General features: G+C 35.5%; 1 protein-coding gene across 4 annotated transcripts; it reads right to left on the reverse strand.

Annotated features, from left to right (window-relative positions):
• Window positions 1-1,771: 1,771 nt before the first annotated feature.
• Window positions 1,772-18,683, reverse strand: LOC112524568 (cation-chloride cotransporter 1-like). 4 transcript variants are annotated; one of them, XM_025134447.1, is made up of 13 exons: window positions 18,438-18,683; window positions 15,197-15,346; window positions 14,431-14,509; window positions 11,786-11,880; window positions 11,157-11,271; window positions 10,839-10,939; window positions 10,655-10,716; window positions 10,278-10,295; window positions 10,084-10,198; window positions 7,506-7,700; window positions 5,048-5,448; window positions 4,094-4,255; window positions 1,772-3,036 (listed from the first exon to the last, which is right to left on the reverse strand). In XM_025134447.1, exons 1-13 carry the CDS (start codon window positions 18,593-18,595, stop codon window positions 1,958-1,960), a joined length of 2,730 nt encoding a protein of 909 aa, XP_024990215.1. In that variant the 5' UTR covers window positions 18,596-18,683; the 3' UTR covers window positions 1,772-1,957. The 4 variants fall into 4 exon arrangements, with proteins under 4 accessions (XP_024990215.1, XP_024990214.1, XP_024990216.1 ...); XM_025134446.1 differs by having other exon boundaries at window positions 10,278-10,505; XM_025134448.1 differs by having other exon boundaries at window positions 10,278-10,505; window positions 15,197-15,324; window positions 18,438-18,524.
• Window positions 18,684-21,364: the final 2,681 nt, after the last annotated feature.

Genomic DNA, 21,364 nt, shown 5'->3' on the forward strand with positions numbered 1-21,364 from the left:
CATCATATTCCCTTGCGATTATTCATACATTTTTAAAATATTTTTTAGAAAGAGGGATTAAAAACATAATATAGGTGGGATATGAATAATCGGAAGGAAATATGATGAAATTATTTTAAAAAACTAAATTATTCATTAATAAAACAATATTTAAAATTTTTGTAAAATGCATTTTACATCGGTAACATTTTGAAAGAAGTGTTAAAAAGTATGTGTTTTTTTGAAAGGAAAAATATATATATTTGTTAAAAAAATATGTTACATTAAAATATTTATTTTCCATACAATTTAATAAGAGTAAAAAGATTTAGAAAATATTCTTCAAAAAGAACATAAAATATAATCTAAATGAAATAAGAATAATCGAAAGAGAAATTGATGATATTATTTGGTAAACATTGAAAGGTTTTTATATTTATATCACGTAATCAGAGTGATATTTTGGCAAATATGTCATGTTTTCTTAATTCAAATCAAAAGGTTGTCAATTATTATAATGGATAAACTTTCGTAGAACAATGTCTTGATAAAAACATTTTAAAAGCATATTATTATAATAAGAAAAATTGAAAATATAATGTCTAAATGAAAAAAACAATTAAAATAAAAACAACTTGAGAGTATATTGTTGTAATTAGAGAAAACGAAAATACAATATCATAATAAGAAAATTTGTAAAACTAAGTTGATAAATATAATAATTAATTATTAAATGTGTATATATACATATCTATACTATATTATAAAGCATTTGACACAAACTCTTATAAACCACTTTTTATGCGTAAAGTATTGTTTATTAATGCATATCACTTAAAACTCAAGATTGTAAGTATATTGTGCGTAAGTACAACTTATTAAAACTCCGTATCTGAATTCGTGTAACTAACTTAAACATATTCAAATACAGGATAAACATCACATTTTAAATATAAAAAATATAAAATATAATTAGGATAATCATTGAGTTTTAGCATAATATTTAATTATTATCTTTATAAGATAGTATATATTATTAATCCAAAAATAAATTATTTCGTTATTAAACTTAAATTAAATTATATTAAAAAAAACAATAACATCGACAAAAACATAAATAAAACCTTATTATAACATCGACAAAGACAAATAATAAAATAGAACATTAATATATATATATAGAGAGAGAGAGAGAGAGAGAGAGAGAGAGAGAGAGAAGATATAGAGAGTAAATTACATGTTTGTTCCTGTAGTTTTTATTACATGTTTGATCCCTATACTAGAAATAATCGAAATATAAATTTATAAAAAATATATATATAAGAGAGTTAGATTTAGGAGCCCAACGTGTTATAAAATGCAAACCTCAAAGATGTAATCAATCATAGATATTTTAAAATAAGAACTTAGAGTGTTAAAACACACAAACTACGTGGACCGAAAGTGTAATTTACTATAAAATAAAATAATCTTTTGTTGTTCTTACAACCATGTTTCATGTGCAATAAAATAAATAAAAGGTATTTAAGTTACTAACTTACAACTAAACAATATTCTATTATATAAGAGAATTAATATACACTAAATATTATAAGATATTACAATTAAATAATAGTAAATTAAAATAAGCTTTGTGATTTTTTTGTGAATTATTAAAATTGAGAATTTAACATAAAGATAAATGAAATAAAATGTCATATACCACCAAACTGAAATATTTATACAAAAAATGTAAAATCTGAAAACCAGTAGGCAGTGACTTTGGGAAAATACGCTTTTGCTTTGTGTTGGTTAATGCAACGACCATTATTTGGATATTATATGTAAAATCCATCCATATACAAGAAACCTAACCACATTTTAAGTTTGACACCACAAAATTGCATAAAGAATGAATCAATCTACAAAAGCCATTAATTAACTCACTCTCTCTATATAGCCAGGCCCAAGGGTAAGAAACAAAAACTACAAACAAAAACTACGTGAACAGCGTCACAACATCTTTCCGATAACCTCTAACCATTAGCAGCCTTGGAATGTTCTCCACCAATAAGTCCATATATTCCATGTAAAAATACGATGGATGGTTCACCGGCGGAGGTGGGAGGCTCACCAGCACCACCGCTGCCATCCTTGAATACTTCATAATCGTCGAGTTCAACTTAAGAGTTGTATACAGGAATTTGTCCACTTGTTGTTCATTCACCACCACATTCTTTCCATCTGCCATTAGCGGTTTCCCCTCCCTTTCCCCTCTCTCCTTCATTTCCGACAAGTAATTCTTGATCCGCCCTTGAGCTGCAGTGAACGCCTCCACAGAGTCATCTTGCGTGTCCTTGTCATCCCACGACTTCATCGAAATCACAATCACTTCCGCTTGCATCCGAAGATCATAAAGGAATTTCCTTACATCAGCCTTTAGCTCCTCTGCATCAGAATCCTCCTCTGCAATACAGAACACCTGAATCTTACAGCTTTCAAACATCTCCTTTGTAAGCAGGAGCTGAGATAGAAGCAGCATCAGACCACCATCTCTAACAATCCAGTACAAGTCAATGGTCCCATACTGTCTCTGATACTCATTCGGCCATTCATCCAGCCCCTTCACAATAACAACTGCTTTGTTAGCAACAATACAGTCATTGATTATCCCCACAAAAGTGGCTGGGATTTCTGTCAAGTTTTCACGCCGCCATATCTCAGGGTAACGCAACACCACAATATTGGGCTTCAGATTACCAAGTCCCATTGTTTGGACAATACCTCGGAAACCATCAGACATGGTTGGGGCCACTACTATCTCAGCCACCCCTTCACAGCGCTTGTACTCGATGTACGTAGCAAGATTCTTGCAAGCAATTTTGGCATCCTCTGCACAATCATGGTAGTCTCCATCTAGGATGTCCACAAATATGGACATACCCCTGCCCTTTTTCTTCATGCAATTCGCAAAATCAGCAAGTTTTGGATGACAGGGTACGTTCTCTGGTAACTTGCCCCATGGCCGGCAGAAAATGAGGGGGATCGGATACCAGTTCTTTGGATGAACATTGCTAGCTGCAAAACAAAAAGTTGATGAGCAAAAAACCACGCTGATTCAGAAGAAATAAAGAGCCTTTTACTATCATCAGGAATAGATGTACTTAAAGACGCATTGTGCAATGTTCCACAAACAAACTGAATATTGGACTTCAGATCCACCAAAACTCACTAATGTGAATGAAAAGTGGATCCATGTTTCTCATTTTCTGTAAGTACACCAAACCCCAACAGCAATGCATCAGATAATGTCTGATTGGATATTATCAGGTTGAGTTGCATTAAGAACAGCGCAACAGAGGGACGACTGAAAATTTTCACAGCTTTTGAAAGTACAGTCAGGCTACAGTTTATGTTAATAAGCGATCACTCTGCACAAAAGAAAAAAGAAAAGAAGCGCAGCTTTAAAATTTGGGGCATGCTGCAGCTTGGTAGGGCCTTCAGTTCGAGTCAGAATCTCACAGCATGGGTCCGAATCCATCTTGGACAATTTTTACACATGGTCAAACACAAAGTAACAAAATGACTTGTCCAACCTTTAAAAAAGATAGGATACTTTGGGAACACTTAATTTATATTGATGTCAATTTTTAAATTGCAAAGAGGATTCTTATTTGGGACAGAGTAAAATAAAATGGTATACCCTGTGTGCAGGAAATTGCTCAAAAGTTTTCAACATCTGACGCTCACTATCAACAAGGAGATTGACCAAATTCTACGATCCAATGAACTACCACAGCACGAGATGCATGCCTATTAAGATTCTAGATGAACAATCATGTGCAAGACTTGTAAAATCTTTGCCAGTATTCACCTATAACAAACAACGGATCCTCTTCGGAGAAATCTCTCATTGTGCACTTAACATGATCCTCAACATGACACCAAGTCAAATGAAGGAAATATAACCATATACGATTATAAATACAGGTAGGAGGAAGCTTAAGTTCTTATTATTGTAGAACTTTTATAAATGAAGATGCTTTTTAAAAACAGCAAGGAAAAAATAAGGGCTCTAGATCCTGATGGCCAATCTTAGAACTAAACTGAATACAGCTACTCCTATAGAACTCACCTCCCAAAGATCGAAGACTGCGAAGAGCAAGTTGAAAATATGCACTCTTGAAACCATCTCCCCAGTCCCCGGCTTTTCCCTTGATGCTCACATAATAGTATATGAGGCTAGCAAGAGCAAGGGACACCACAGTGAATGACCAAGAAATCAAAAACATGATTACTGCAAGTAAACCAAATGATTAGAACATTAAAATGATATACAAATACATACTGCAAACACATATAATGAAAACTGTACATAATCGACACAATAAGCATATATAAAGGTGCAAACATATTTGGGATGAAATCTATCCTTGCCTACACTATTTAACAGAATTTAAGTTTCTTCATTCGGAAGCTTAATCTCGTATCAAGCTTTTGATAGGGTGTACCAGAGAGATGTAGACTCTAAGGATACAAGATATGATATCACTAAAAGAATCAACACAGTAGCCATAAGTCTAGAAATTCCCATCTGCTTTATCCATCTCATTATTGATCTCTATAAAAGAAACTTGATCAGAGGACCCAAAATCTGTTCTTGAGATGTGTATTTTTAGATATCAATATTTCTTACAAAGGGTTTGCTAATAATACTTGCATGCTTTTCATTTCTATACAAAAACCAATACTTAGCAATTGAGTAGAAATTTTCAACCTATTCTTGTTCTCGATACACCAAACATGTGATACTTCTCGGTTGGTCAAGGGACTGAATGTTTGAAAATGTTTTTCTAAAATTATTTGAGGGAAGGATACTTCCATAAGCATCCCATGAAAATTGATTGACCATAACCAAACCTTATAATGAACATAGCCTAACAACTTCTCATAGTATCAGATAGCTGCAGCAAACTTCAACCACTGATGTAAATACTGTAAACGCAATCACTCAAAAGTACAAAGAACACACTCAAATAAAATAAAGAGAAAAGAAACCATATAGGTTGTATAGATCCTGGTAGCATACCAATACAAAGAGATGCTCCAAGAAGAGAGAGGCTCCAATGATGAAATTTCCACCGAGGACGCCAGCTAGGAGCATCTAAGAGATCCAGAAGAAAGCAGGATAAGTTCACACCCGCATAACACAGCAGATAAAACATGGTTATGGTTGGGGAGATGAGATCAAGATTCCCAATTAGGACACACGCAATACAGAGGAATGCCGTGAAGAAGGTTGCAATATGGGGTTCACTGCCATCTGCAACCTTGAAGTAGTTAAGAACAGGTAGAATGTCATCATTGGCTATCGCTGCAAGCAGACGCGGGGCACCAGTCAGACTCTGTAGAGCAGCACCCAAAGTTGAAAGAATGATTCCTATGTATATGATTGCTGACGACGGCCATGCAATGGTCGCAGTCAGTAATCTGCAAGAGAAGTTCAGTTATTGCGATTGGATAAAGTTGCTGCTGCTTAATGTCTTAAATTGATGTGTTTCTAAGCATCTTTTTACAATGACAGAAAACAGATCTATAACTGTAAGCTTTTCTAAATATGAAAGCAACTCTGAATATCTTATTTAAAAACATCCAAAAAAAACCTTGAGCCTTGTGCACATGGGGGAAAACATGAACACGAACATATTCAAGGTATGCTGACAGAAAACATATTCAAGGCATACCAGATTATCTTTAAATCAAACTGTGAGGCAGGGAAAAGATATGCAACTGATGGGGAATATAACTAAAGAGCTGGCAGTAGATAGGATAGAGAAGGTGGACGAAAGCAACTCATCTAGTCAGTGTCTATATGTCAAGTTCTAGCACTCCACAAGTGTAGATCCAGGTTTGATTATTTCACTGTGCTAGATCACGAACATCCTAAAACATGAACAACAAAAGAAGTAGTTCCCCTATACTCCGAATGAGGCCATATTTTTTTGAAGTCAATATTTATATATGGCAAATGAAACTCACGTACACTTCCCACCTTTGGTGAGGTTGGAACCTTTGACCTCTAGGAAGGTTGGGTTACTTGATACCGATAGGCCAAAGGCCCTTTGGTAAGGAGGCCATATTTGTTGAAACTTTATATCCAGTTTCTGTGTTTTCAAAGAAGATAAGGGTAATTTTTTCTGTTCTGGGAAGGTTCTGCTTAGACTCAAGTTCCCCTGCGTACAAGCTTCAATAGTGAGTAAGCTAGGAACGGGGAAGGTCAACATAGGAGATAAAGTCTTGAAAAAGATTCTTCCCAAGAAGAAAGACCTCACGAGAAAGCTCGTCAGTGAGTCGCAACTCTTCCTGTATAAACCTCCTTCAACTGATTGAGGTTTTTGAACAGAACTTCGAATAGGTGAGATGTAAGCACTGCGAGGTGCCGGAATAGTATGTATAAAGTAAATTGCCCAATGTCTCAGAATTAGTAAAGAAAGAGAATGAAACCTGGCGAAAAAGAAAATGAACACTTTGCTAAAGCTTATGCCGTAGAAGCGGACATCCGGCTATTGGTGTTCCAAGGTTTGGCCAAGGCTTAGCTCAGGACCCCCACCGCCTCTCTCCTTGGTTCTCTCGTCCCCGACATGTCAAGATCAAAATTGGACCTCAATACTCATTAGGAGGTCGACTCGTGCAATCAATATATCGTCATCCCCATGCATATAAAAGCTTGCCACCCCCTTGTCACTTAAAGTAAAGAAGAGATAGGATAGGATCTACCAAGACGGGTGGCATGTGAACCGCTTTAAGACAAGGCCTAAGGTCAATCTGAATTCTATCAAGCATCGTTTTCAACTGTTGGCAAATACATATACAGTTCGCGGGTGTCTAATGCATTATATTACCGGTTTGTCATAGTAGAATCAGCACTTGCAGGTTATTTTATTTGAATATTTTCAGAAGTAAAATGATGTACTTTTGTGGAAGTCATCCTTCAGCATTAAAAAAATGAGACTCCTCAAATGTCATTGCCTTGTTGGAGATCCAAGTAACCTTTGTTGTATTCGGCAAAAGATATCATTCAATCCAACGTGCAATTTTACATTACTGTCAAAAATGAAATCAAACAAGGGTTGACACTGGTCCTTCTTCCACTGTGTTAAGGCTCCAACATCAAACTTCAGTTTGGAGGTGAATATAGAATTCCCATTATGTAGCAAGTATACATCAATCTTTGGCTATACTAGTAACAAGATCTATGTCAATCATATAGCAAAGATTAACTTTATTCTGGTGATGGCAGAAGGTTTCTAGTGCAATAGAAAAAAAATCTTGAAATTACAAAATCTAGGAACCATTCATATTTTTTCACTAAAGTTTGACCAAAAAAATACATGAGAAAACTTCTTAAAAGAGAGTTAAAACCATCACAGCTATTTTGTGGTCACAATAAAGAAAACTTACGAGACAGTAATGTCTTCTAAAATAGAAAAAGAAACCAAGTTTTCTCAATGAGATGAGAAGTATGATCAAGTGCATAGAAAAGTTACCTGTCTGTAAAAAGCTTCTCCCTTGTAGCTACAGATCCTAAAAGGAACGCAGAAATGAAGTACAAGGCAGTAGTTGTTAGTGTTGCGGCCAATGTCCCAATAGGAATAGAGCGCTGAGTGTCTTTCAACGAAGCAGAGCGATTTGAACCAGCCATAATTCCCGTTACAGCAGGGAAGAAAATACCTACTAATGCACTGAACAGTGGAAAATTACCTGTTAGAAGTCATGGATCACATATAATTGCTAAAACATAGGTCTGTATTATACAGGCTTCAAACCGTAGGATGAGAGACACCAAAAGTTTTACCAACTTGGCAAATGAAATTGGCACCATAACAACAAAATAAAAATTACAATCATGTCAAGCCTCCATTTTAACGCGAGAGGCAGCTATGAGCCTATGATACAAGCTGCTGACATGGAACTTTTTGAAGATTCAGGAAATGAATACATTATTGCCATATTGATATATCAGCTATTTCCTAACCAAATAATAGAAAGTTGTTATACATACTACGCTCCTAATATATATATATATATATATATATATATATATATATATCGACTTTAGAGGTTAGTCGAACTCATTATCAACTTCAATATTGATATGGATTCTTCAATTTCAAAATAAAATTCCTATTAACATTAGATTTTGGAGTAACAAATTTGTGACAAAACAAACATCTTCTTATAAAGAAAGGATGTGTGACCTTAAAAGTCAAAATGCATTTCAATTTTTTGGAATGGAGGGTGTAACTAACTTGGTACTAACAATCTGTAGGAGGACAGGATGATGCATCTGATTTCATGGGAATATTAGTCGATTGCACAAGCCTTCTGACCTATTTTGAGTAGCCACATTTAAGAGTTAATGAAGGATCTTTGAAGATCCGATTTTTCGTTTACATTTTTATTTGTCAACAAGGAAAATTATCCTTATCATTTTAAACATGCATAGTTCATTATTCGAGGATATACCTCGATGGTAAAAGCATGTGCATATGGTAAATGTATAACCTATCAGTCTAATATCTGCTCTGAATGAATATCCGGTGGATAACTCTCATTTACATATTTAATCATCTATATCCCATATTGTATAAATATTTTAACCACTATAAGTTCAGTCGATACTTCATTTATTTAGCCTTTTATTTGAAAGTTCAGTGGAATATGAAGTGTCATCATTATTCTTTATCATGTTCTTCTCTGAAAATTTTCCTTGATTGTTAAACAGAAGGATATGGATATTCAAATGCAATGAAATTTAAATATTTGTATAATTAGAAACAGATACAGATATGATGTGCATGGTTGCAACTAGAGACAGGTTGATGGACCTCGTCCGATGGATAGACCCCTTGAACCACACTCCCAGAGATGGGTCAACAGGCCCCACCCAAAGGAGACAACCTAGTGCCATGAGGACCTTAAAGTCTCACCCAGAGGTACATCACAAGAACTATGAAGTCACTAAGCCAGGAGATTCCAAGCACGGAAGCTCCACATTCACAAGCATTAAAGCTTAGAGCAGAAGAATTCCATCCTAACACGAACTCTTTCAAAATAAACGAGAGTCCTACTCTCCATACTTCCTCACATACCACCTATAAAACCCAAAAAAATGTATGCACTTTCTCATTCAGAATACATACGCACATACTATCCTCTGTAAAGCACTTCCCTAACATAAACATCACTGTGCCTTCCTCCAATAAGCCCCTAGCTTCTCCAAAATTTGCCAGTGTTCCAACCTTTAATAGACTCATTTTTCGAGGGTGGCAAAGTTTCTGCAGCATTAGAATATATCTGAGTCCGTTTAACCTCATTCAAATATGATTCAAATGTCTCTTCTGAACATCCATCAGATGAGGATGAGAAGTGAGATAACCAATATGCTATTCAATTGTGGATATGGAATGAGTGTAACCTATCCTTTTAACATCCATCTCCACCCCTAGTTACACTTAATTTCCCAATATAAAGGTCGTAAATTAAAACAAACAAAATTAAGAAGATTGCCCATAATAGAAGAGAAAAAAAAAAGAATCAACAAACTAAAGTGGAGGTTAATGAGATCTTAGTAGCTTGTTGACCCGTTGTTGACAACTATACTACTATGAGCTCGTACGCTGTTTGTGAGCCTATTATCCACTAGGATCTCTTGTTGCATACAAAAAATCTGTTAGCATTTTGTATGCAAGTGTTGAAAGGTGACTGAAGCAGGCAGCCTCCATGGCATCAAAACAACCATTGGGCTCATGCTTTCCTAGGCATTGATGATCAAGGAAATTAGATGAGATTGCATAGGGAGATAGGCACACAAACTTTTAGCAGTGAGCACCTCATGCACCACATAGTGGTTCTTTTACTTTCTCATTATGATCATCTTTTTACCATCTAAATATCATCATCACCATCTTTATCTTTATCTGCCTGCCCAAAATAATTTAAGACAGGTTGTTTCGTTGTTGATGATAGCAAAGGATAGAGACCCCATATTAAATTTTACATCCAAGAAAAGAGTTATTAGAATGCATATCAATTATTGTAGGAGCTGGTGCTTCCATAACTTACTTAAAATGCCAGTATATCTCTCCATTGGGATCAGGTATCCCAGCATTGTTTGTTGTTTGATAATCAGAACTCCAATTGTCCTTGAAAGATCTCAAACTCAAGCCAGTAACTCCAACTAGTAAACATTGTGAAAAAGATGGTCAGTTTTATTTCACATGGAAGACATAAGCTGGAGGATTGCAATGAAGCCATACCTGCTGGACGATCTTTCCCTGCCACAAATATCCCAATGAATATGCAGAGCAGCGAAAATAGAACAGGTATAAGAAAGGCTGGTGCAACCTTGTTGATCATTTTTACACCTCCAAAAACTATAAAGACTAAAATGATAGTAACGATAATCCCATACACTTGCAGGTCATGCAAACTTGGACTTGTTATAGGTTCCGCTATTGCTGTGCCATTTACTTCTGTGATAGTCTCTGCTCAATAAACATGGAACACAATAACATCTGCTTGCCAAATTATATTTGTACCTTCTATAACTATCATCAGATGAAAAAAGAAAAAGGCAGAAAATTTCACATGCAGCATGAACTGCCTAATTTACAAAATAATTAATATTATTTACCTCTGAAAAGTCCAGCCTTTGGCACAGCATTCAAAAATGTCTCCACCGCTCCCAAGACATACCTACAAATAGCATATACATACATATATGTGTTAATTGTAGACAAAAAAACAATTAAAGTGAGCAACACCCTGGAACTCCTCAACCACAAGAACTCGGAAGTATAAATTCACAATATACTCACATAGATCCAGCAACAGCATTCCCTAGAAAGAAACATAGTCCAATGCTGACTCCAACTTCAGGGCCCAAAGCACGACCAATGAGATAGTAAGGCCCCCCGCCCTAGAGATGAATAGATCAAACAGTAAAGACCAGTATAAATTTCATGCTAATTAAATATGATTATACATATTTGAAGAAGCTATATTTCATGAACAGCGTGGAGAAAACAATTGCCATAATAATGCATATTGCACATCCCTTAATGCTGGTACTTACAGAAGGCTATGCAAATTCAGACAATAGGCAACAAGGAAAGCAGAAAGTAATAAGTCTCCACCTTCATTGCACCATTAGTTGCAATTGCACTCAATGATACTGCAGTCAAGAAAGTACACAATCCACACAACGCAACTACTGCTAGGGACCCACCTATGCCAGCCATGCCAACAATCCTGCATTTCAATTCTTAGTATGGTAAGAAGCCCTGCACACATGGTCAAGGAAGATCTGAACAAAAATGAAGAATATAGAAAAAAGAAGCACTGATGATTTGTATATACGTTGTGAATAAAAACCAGGCAGAGGATTCTACTCAGTACTCACATCTTTTTTTCATGATGAAATGAGTAGATTACATCCCTTACCATTAAAGATATTATGCAGGACAGTTGAAGATGCCTTCACCCGAAAAGAAAAAAGAAAAACAGATCATAGATATATTTACCTCCACCACATAACTACCTTCCTAAAAACAGTATACCTAAATAATCATCAGCACGCATGAATACCAATTAGTGAGTGGTGACTTCAAAACAAACAACATAATCTCTACTTAAACCCAATTAGTGCATCTGAATCTTACTATACACTATAGAACTATAGAAAACTTACAATGAAGCTTCTTGTGCACCTTTGAACCATATTAACAGTTACAGTACGCATAAGCCACAAACAGAAGAGACGTACCAGGAAAATCTGATGTAGTAGATAATACCCAATATGTTCTGCAAGCATGGGATAAAGACTCCCATCAACGTCCCGGATTTGACAACACTGCTAGTCTGCATTACGAAATTTAGGAAGAACATGAAAAAAGCATTAGTTGGCATATATTGTGCAGTCATGTCAGCAAAAAAATTACAGAGTTGATGCAGGCTGTGCTTAGAGTATGAAACCTTCACAATGTCAAATAGAAATGGCAAAATTGCATCAAAATGGAACCAACTTTGAGCTGAGTCCTATTTTGGGGAATAAACTTCCAAAATTATCATTTTAGGGTCTGTAGCAAACTTTTCACATATTCAAGGGTCTCGATTACCTATTCAGAAGGTAACTGGTTACCTTTAAATGATGTGTCATAAAAAAAACAAAAGCTTATGTGGATATTAAAATATCCACGTCACTCATTTACAAAATTACGCTCCACATCACTTATTAAAAATATGCACTTCACTTTAAATCAAAATTAAATATAAAAACCCTAACCTGATCCCCCTCTTCACCTTCTCTCTCATCCCTCTCCCAACAGGGATGTATTTCATCAAATCCAACCCATCCCATGTGGGTTTCATCATCTTTTCCAGTCTCATACCCATTCAAACAAACAATATCACACCCATTCAAACTTTCTCCCACTGTTTTTTCTTTTGAACCCATGAACCATGAAAAGCCAGAAGAGATAACAGGAAAGCTCAATTCATCCTCTCCCTGCCCTCTTCCGATTTCACCATGGGAGGCCAAAAAGAACAGGAAAGCTAGACTCGCCCTTGCCTTCCAGACATCAATGGAGATCTCTCATGGGTTTTTTTATGCATCTGTTTCGCTTCAGCAAGAGATTTATGGTTTTTTTTCTTCTGGGTTTCTATCTGCATCTGCACTGGATATAGGGTTAATAATGGTTTTGATTTTAGGGTTCTAGGTTTGATTTAGTCTTGTATTACAAATTTTTGGAATAAATATATACAAACTTGTTTTTTATGTTAGGTTTAGGATTTTGATTTACTGTTAGATTAGGGTTCTTGATGTTCTTATGTTTATGTTGATGATGATGTACATGATTTGTTCTTGACCCAACCCTCCAAATCGAAGCTTGGAGAGCCTTCTCCCATGCGATGAGTCCATATCCGGTGTGGACGTTAGAGCATTGAGAGGACCTTTCCCTATAAATGGTTTTAATTTTTATTTTAAAGATAATGGGTCTAAGTGTGAAAATACATTTTTATTTTAGTGGAGTTATTTTAGTGATCAAAATAAATCTGACATGTTATAATTATGAGTGTCATGTCATTATTTTGGATTTAATTTTTTTTTAAATATGACATGGAATCTTAGTTGACAATTTACTTGAACCATGTCATCTTTAGGAGTAGGGGTGCTCAAAAACCCGATCAACCCAACCCAACGTGAAATAACTCAACCCGAAGCAACCCAATGTCTAATCGAGTTGTACAATTTTCAAACCGTACGTATTGGGTTGATATTGGGTTACTATTATTTGAACCCAACCCAACCCGACGAACCCGATATCCTTTTATTTCTTGGATTTAATATGATTGTTGAATTGCTATTAATATATACATTAGACAATTACACTATTATGTACGCTCTTCATATACACATATTTTCAATCTCTTCACATCTCTATATAACTCATTCGTATATATGTTCAGTAACTGTAAACATATATATGTAAATTGAAAAAATTAACTAAATGTGATATATGTAAGAAGTATGGATAAGTTGTATCAAATGGTTGATGATGAAAAAGAAATTATGAGTTGAGAAATAACAAATTCAAGGTTAGAAGAATATTTTAATGTACCAAAGTATCAACCCGACCAACCCGTATGGTTTGGGTTGGGTTGGGTTGCACTTTGGTTTGGGTTGGGTTGGGTTAAGATTTTTCAAACCGCAAACATTGGGCTGGGTTGTTCAAATGTCTTCAACCCGATCCACCCAACCCATGAGCACCCCTAGTTAGGAGGTAATCAGGTAATTGAGGCCCTTAAATAAATGAGAAGTTTGCTTCAGGCCTAAAATGATATTTTTCAAAGTTGAACCCCCAAAAATAGGAATCAACCCAAAGTTGGTTCCATTTTGATGCAATTTTCCCAATAGAAATTTATTCAAGCAAAAAGAAATTCCCAATAGTAACTCAAATACGCCTAAGAGGGATGCCTGCTTTTCCTTTAAGACGAGAATTTAACAGGAAAAAGAATGCAAGGAAAAAAACATAAACAAGTAAAAATATATATAATGCAAGGTTGTCTTGTTCAAATATTCCCTTGCCAAATCAAGGTTTATTTAATATGTTTATCTGAGTACCTTCACTTTCCACAACCACATATACGGTATAGTCTTCCTTGGAGATGCGGAAATTTGAGTATGGAAGTCATCATGAAGTAAATGGGTCGACACATCCTTCTCAAAACTCATTGCTTAAAGGGTAAAGCCGAAACAGTTATATTGAACGAACTTACTTTTGATCAATTTGTTTTCTCATGGTTATTTACTAAAATCTATGCAAGTTTCCTTGCAGCATTTTAAAAAGAAATATAGCAAAGCAATGAATTCACTAGAAATAGGATTTTTTTTTTGTAAATATGAAGTACCGTTGGATGTTGTGCAGCAATAGAACTATCTTCATGGCCTCTAGGACTCGTAGGTACAGGGATCGGCTCTCCTGTCATACTGAAACAGTAAAGTCAAGCATCACTCTGTAACTTACAACTACAAAGGATCATACAGAAGATGAGTAGAAGCAATTAAAACACCAATGTTACCCTTACAATACCAAGATTGGGAAGTAGATAAAGAGGTAACAATAAACAATGGTGCATTCCCCTTCAAATGAGTTTGTCTCAGCTTCCTCCCTCCAGGAGAAAACAAAACCAAAAAGAGTAAACCAAACCAAACCAAAAATACCCCTTATATCTCGCTCGAAATGGAGTCTAGGGGGTAGGATGTACGCAAACATTGCATCTACCCCAAGGGGTAGGTTTCCATGAAGACCCGCGGCTTGTGAAAAAGTTTTGAAAAGTCTTGGAGAAACATAAAATTTGTCAAAGAAATGAATGTTTTAGAGATTTTGAAAAGAGTGTGCAAACAACCAAGAGAATGCAAGTTCAATAAAAATGACAAACAGAATGGGGAAGAAACTATCATGGAGAACAAACCAAGGGGTTGCCATTACATGGAAGAGCGCAAAAGAATGTGACTCATGTCGAGAACCCTAGTGGGCTGACATGTACATAACATTTATTGGTGTCAACAATTACATCTTCTTGTGGATTTCATGTTTAGCCTGCCCCAATTTAGTTTGGAATAAAAGGCTTGTTCTTGTTCATACCAAAAAACAAAAGAAGCAGCAATATTTACCTCTTGAGACCAAGAATGTTAACAAGAGAGTCAAAACCAAATAGTTCCAATTTGGATTCTTTGTGTTCACCATTGACACCTCGATCATTTGGAATCGACTCTTCTCTTGCACCTGCACCCGCATTTGGCTGAAAAGTTGTTTTTACTTTGCTGGCACATATAAATCAGTTTTCAAGATATCAGCAGCAGATATGGAGTTGAAATTTTGATATCCCACAGCATGTTATTGTGTTAAAAGTCTTAGTGGTTTGTAGAAAAGATATTGTGCTTCATAATCATTTATATTTCTGATAGAAGAAAAGTTCAATAGGAGCTTCTTGATTGACCAGATGTCATATTATACAGATGATAACAGTTTGTTCTGTTAAAAAGAACAGACCAATACAATGAGAAGTGCAAAACTTTGAAGAAAGCTAAAAGAAAAGCAGGAGGCAGGACAAGTCTACCCCTCATCCTCCCCCAGGTCAACCTTTTTGCATAATTTACAATTGTCCACGAACAAAAGCTCAGGTGGATGGTTGTTAACTTGTTATGATAAAAGCAGAAAACAAATGAAAATTAGGTGGATAATTTAACCGAAATTTTGATGGAGAACCTAATAAAGACAAGTGAGAGAGAGATATTACTAGGGGAAACTTGAGAGATCTAAAAAATGTAGATAAAAGTCACTCAAATTCCAAGAGAACAAACTGCTTTCAGAAATGGCAAATCGATACAATATTTGTGTGTGTGTGTGTGCGCATGCACGTGTATGCATATACATATTTTTCTTCTCTTTAAAGGTCGCCAAAAATTTGTGCTGGTTAGCATTATAAGCTGGGTCCTTCAACTTGAATTGGAGATTATAGCATATTTGATAGCACTGCAAATACAACCATCAAAGACATAGAAAAAGCCAATATGATGCTCATGAGCTTGACAAGCAACGGAATTAAACAGGGAAGACTGTATTTTCTTTTTGTTTGGGAGACTGGGCCTCTATCCTTGAGTAGGTGCATGGGGAAGTACAAATTTATTGATTTTGCTGCAAGCCTAAAAGAAAATAAATGGAGGTGTAGCTATCACATTCTGTAAATAATTAGTTGTATACTTCATGTTTGGTACCATAAAGGTAGATTAATATTATTCAAATCCCGCCAATCCTCCTTCAGAGTGGAATATAGCGGGTACGTGTGTTTGGTTTAGATTAGTATTAATAAGTGTATTTCTCTTAGCCCAACTCCTCGACTAAACGGGAATGTTAAGAAAACAATTCTGGCTTGTTCCTCATTGTTTTATTCTTCTCTCCATACAGCTCGTACTGTTACCAGTTGCCACCAACTGTCAGCTTACAGACTAGGAATTCCACCTACGGCCCTACACCAAAGAAAGACTTCTTGCTGTCAAATTGAACGCCAACTGTTCCAAGCATTTAGTTACTCTCTCTCTCGTCTCAACTGTCAAGTTGTTGATTATACCACATACCAAGGTTACTTACCACCAAAGAGGAAACACAAGGTCCAAGGTAAATCGTAAAGACTGGCGGGTTATTGCTCCTTATATTTTATTTCCTTCCTCTGCTTCCTGTTCTTATTCTTCCACACCGCACAGAAAAGTCAAGGCTCAAGGTAAACTGCAAGTAATGGTGCAATAGTGTTTCTAATATTTTATTTTCTTTCTTTGGCTTTTGTTTTTGTTCATCCACACCTTAGAATAGAGCCACAAACAGATACAGAAACCAAACCAAGCAGACCCAGCATATCCCATCTGAAGGTTGGGTGTGGAGGATAAGACGAATGCAGACCTTATCTCTGTCCCACCAGACAGAGAGGCTACTAGAGGTATTGTGCCGAACTCTAACTTATGTTTCCTCTTGATTGTTCAACATACTCAACTCTTCCTCAAAATATTTATGGCATACCACCCTCATAACACATTTTCCAAACCCACTAAGGTCTAAGTGCATACAATACAATCCAGTCGCTTCTCGTGGATTTCCATTATTGGTATCAAACCAATAGTGATTCATACAAGCTACAAACATAATGCATGAAAGGATCTTTGAACAACCATAAATTAGCTTGAGAAGCCCCATGAATTGGTTATTCCTAAACGAGTCATGAAGGGTATAACGAACATACCTTTAATTCTCATTTTCAATATTGGAACCAGCATAAAAAGATAAAACATTTGTTTCAACAATCTGAATCTTAAAAGCTATTCTCAAAGTGTTTCCAAACTCATGAACACAGCGTAGATAATGAATGCACTTGTATGACAAAAAACAATTAAACAACATAGGTAGCCAAAGTGGCAAACCAAAAAGCCCAAGATGTTTTACAACAAGAAAAGCTTACCTTAACATACCTTTTTATTCCATTCCAAAGATAATACCTACTATAGAATTGCACACTTGATAGGAAACTCTCCCTAAAGAGGCCAGAGGGTGTGTGGTAGAGGATCCACCAATCGATGATGTAAATGGGAATAGGTAATACATAGTTATTCTTCTACATTGTAACTTGGGGTTTCAGATTATTTGATCAATACACGGCATAATCACATTTATATGAATCATTAATCTTTCTTTCATGGAGTTTCTCCCTTATCCATGTTGGGCATAAACCTATACCAGATACTCAGTTGAAGTGTAGCGTATGGCGATGAATCTATCTGTGTTTTTCATTACTATATGCTACCATTACCTATGTTACAATCTATTACAATATCACGGCACTTGAATACTACTCCTTTCAGTCCCAAAGGAAGACCTGCATTTTAACCTCAAAAAATCATATGGGCTATTTTTCAAGTATATTGTTATCAATTAAAACTATTTACAGACAAAAATCGATAGCTATAATGAACCTTATAGTAAGTATAACAAACTGATAGATTTAGGTAGGTCATTAGAAACACGATTCACTCAGAGTGTTAGGTTTAACAAATTAAACCCTAATTACTAGGAATATAAAGCAATAGTGTATAATGGCATTACAAAATAAAATTGTTGCTTAACAATTGGTCTAGGGCAAGTGCAAATCTGTCAGCGGAAATTAGTACATTTTGCAACACATGAAAGCAAAAGTACAGAGGTAGCTACTAATCCAAGAGAGAATTGGTTATAGAACTTGAATTTGCTATATATCTTCGAAACATTTCTAGTTTTCTCATGTTTGATGTCTCCATGTAGCGTATAATTGATAATAACAAGTAGAGCAATTAAATGGGCCTTCAAAAAGAAAGAGTAAAAGTGACTAACTTTAAAGAATTAGACGAAGATCCGTGATCGAAAGAGGACATCTCAAGCACGACGGGATCATTGTCGTGTGCAACGACGGGGCCGTATTTACGACCGACTCGTGGAGCGGAGGATGGTAAGTCGTTGTCATCGGAGCTCTCAATCTCTTCATTCCTCATTTGGTGTGGCCGATCTATAGGGTATAAGAGAGATTTTTTTGTATCTATATACTTGGAGATCCAATCTAAGAGAGAGAGAGAGAGAGAGAGAGAAAGAAGCTGCAGATTTCGTGTATATCTAATATTGGAGAGAGAGAGAGTGGACGGGGTGCTGGTATTTTGAATCCAGTAAGAAAACAGCAAAGTTGCCACTTTTCTAGAAAAATATGTAGTCAATCAAACGTAACCGACTTTCATATCTCCTTTCTTTTTCCTTTTGCTTCATGATACGCTTATATATACATATTAGGTTTCGTCCGTGTATTACACTGGGTATTTTAAATGAGAAAAATAAGTTAAGACTTTTTTTTAGGTTGAAAAGGATTCAAAGTTTTATTATTAGGCTGAAAAATAACTCTGGATTTAACTTTGAATAAGAGGAATTCATAGTTATCTTCTAAGTCTATAAAGTATCTATGAGCATAACTTTGAGTCACAATAATTCTAACTTCTTATAACTCATAAACGTAACTCTGAACTTCAACTCTGAAGAGGAGTTCAGAGTTGTATTCTAAGTCTGGGAATAAATTATGGAACTAAGTCTATAACAGAATAATTCAGAATTATGTTGTAAGTCTGAGAAATAACCAATATCTGATGACTTCATGTTGGTGATTTGTATCACTAATATTATTTAAGAGTAATGGGATTAAATTGTTGACCAATGTAATCATAATAAATATCTGACATGTAAGGAAGGTGTGGAGTGCATATTAGTTTGAGTTTATTTTGATTTAGGGGCGAAACCTTTAAACGACGAGGGTCCGGGGGCAGCGCCTCCAGTGGCGGGGTCCAAGGGGCGGCAACCACTGGCTGGGGTCGAATTTGAAAAATGCTTTGTGAAAAAAATGCTTCAAAAATCCAAATTTGAAATGTTAAATAGGGTTTTGATGACCACTCTAGAGTTAAATTAAAACTTACAGCTCTAAATTTTTCCAGAGCTCTCATGCAGAAGATATCAAGAGTTAAGTGTCTTATATACAAAGTCTGTGTTGTATTCCAAGGAAGATCAAGACTTAAACGTCAAAAAGATTAAGTGTTTGATGCACAGCTTCACTCCAGACACTGAGCTTCTGCATAGTACATGCAGAGCCTCGATTTGACTCGTGTTTTCATTAAAGTAAGAGTCTGTCTTATTTACACTTAGGGGAAGATTGTTATACCACATCTTGTAAAAGTGTAAGTAAGAAGTCTCTTACTGTAGTCTTTATGAATTAGTCTTTTGAAGCGGGCTGGACCAAGAACTCTCATGCAAAAGACATCAAGAGACAGAGCTCTTACTCTAGGAGAAGATTAGTTTAGGCACCTACTTCTAAGTCTGGAGGCGAAATCGTTAGACGGGTCTCTAAATCTGGAAAGGAGGACTCCAGATTTTGGAACTTTAAACCGTCAATTACTCTGCGAACGCGGTTATACCACGAATACGTGAAATTAACCGTCCGAAGGGACACATGTCACTTAAATAGACCTATTTGAACCGTAAGTGAAAATTGTGTCTAGATACATGCTTAGAAGGGGGAAATCAATAACCGTTGAAAATTAACCGTCCGAAGGGACACATGTCATTTAAATAGACCTATTTGAACCGTAAGTGAAAATCGTGTCTAGATACATGTTTAGGCAGGAAAAATCAATAACCATCGCACAGAAACATGACACGTGTCCCAAAAGTTACTTATGTATTATGTGTATATATATATATATATAACTTAATTCATATGAGATTCAACTCGACTACATACTCTTAATTCATCAAGAGTACATGTTCTTCTAAAAATTTTCCCCGGGTAATATTGCTTTGTGAAAAATGCTTCAAAAATCTGAATTTGAAATTTTAAACCCAGTTTTGATGACCACTCCAGAGTTAAATTCAGACGTGAATTTTTCCAGAGTTATGTTGTAAGTCTGGGGGCCGTAAGTGAAAATTATGTGTAGTTACATATTTAGGCAGAAAAAATCAATAACCGTCGCACACAAACATGTGTCCCCAAAATTACTTATTTATTAGTATTATAGATATGCATGTATATAAATTAATTAACTTTATATTATTATTAATTAATAAGGTATTAATATTATTTTAATAACTATATAAATTAATTAAATTCACATTAGTATTAATTAATTAAGTACTAAGAGTACATGTTCTTCTAAATTTTTTTCCCGGGTAATATTGTTTTGTAAAAAATGCTTTAAAAATCCGAATTTGAAATTTTAAACCCGGTTTTGATGACCACTCCAGAGTTAAATTCAGACGTGAATTTTTCCAGAGTTATGTTGTAAGTCTGGGGGCCGTAAGTGAAAATTGTGTGTAGATACATGTTTAGGCGGGAAAAATCAATAACCGTCTTACAGAAATATGACACGTGTCCCCAAAATTACTTATTTATTAGTATTATATATATATATACACACACACACATTATAGTTAAACCCAAACCCGACCGATCTCAACCTGAAACCCGACCAACTCAAACCGAAGCAATCCGAAATCCAAAACTTGGCACTTGATTTCCATACCCGAAATCCGGTCGAGATATTTATTTTCCCACCCTAACCCACCCAAACCCGTCCGATATACACCCACTACTCCGGAGGCCAGGTGCATTGTAAGTATTACAGCAATGACCTTTGGAAAAAAATTATCTTGGTTCCTCAACGAATTTATTTAATATTTCTTATTAATCATATCATATACCTAATTTTTTTTATTATTCAATGTATTTAGTT

Source organism: Cynara cardunculus, assembly GCF_001531365.2.
Source record: "Cynara cardunculus var. scolymus isolate 2C chromosome LG 13, CcrdV1, whole genome shotgun sequence".
NCBI lineage: Eukaryota > Viridiplantae > Streptophyta > Magnoliopsida > Asterales > Asteraceae > Cynara > Cynara cardunculus.

Coding starts and splice junctions, on each gene's coding strand:
- LOC112524568 (XM_025134446.1), bottom strand. CDS start 18,595: ATGAGGAATGAAGAGATTGAGAGCTCCGATGACAACGACTTACCATCC. Junction 15,347..18,437: donor TCTTCGTCTAATTCTTTAAA/GTTAGTCACTTT, acceptor TATATGTGCCAG/CAAAGTAAAAACAACTTTTC. Junction 11,272..11,785: donor TACTACATCAGATTTTCCTG/GTACGTCTCTTC, acceptor ATTGAAATGCAG/GATTGTTGGCATGGCTGGCA.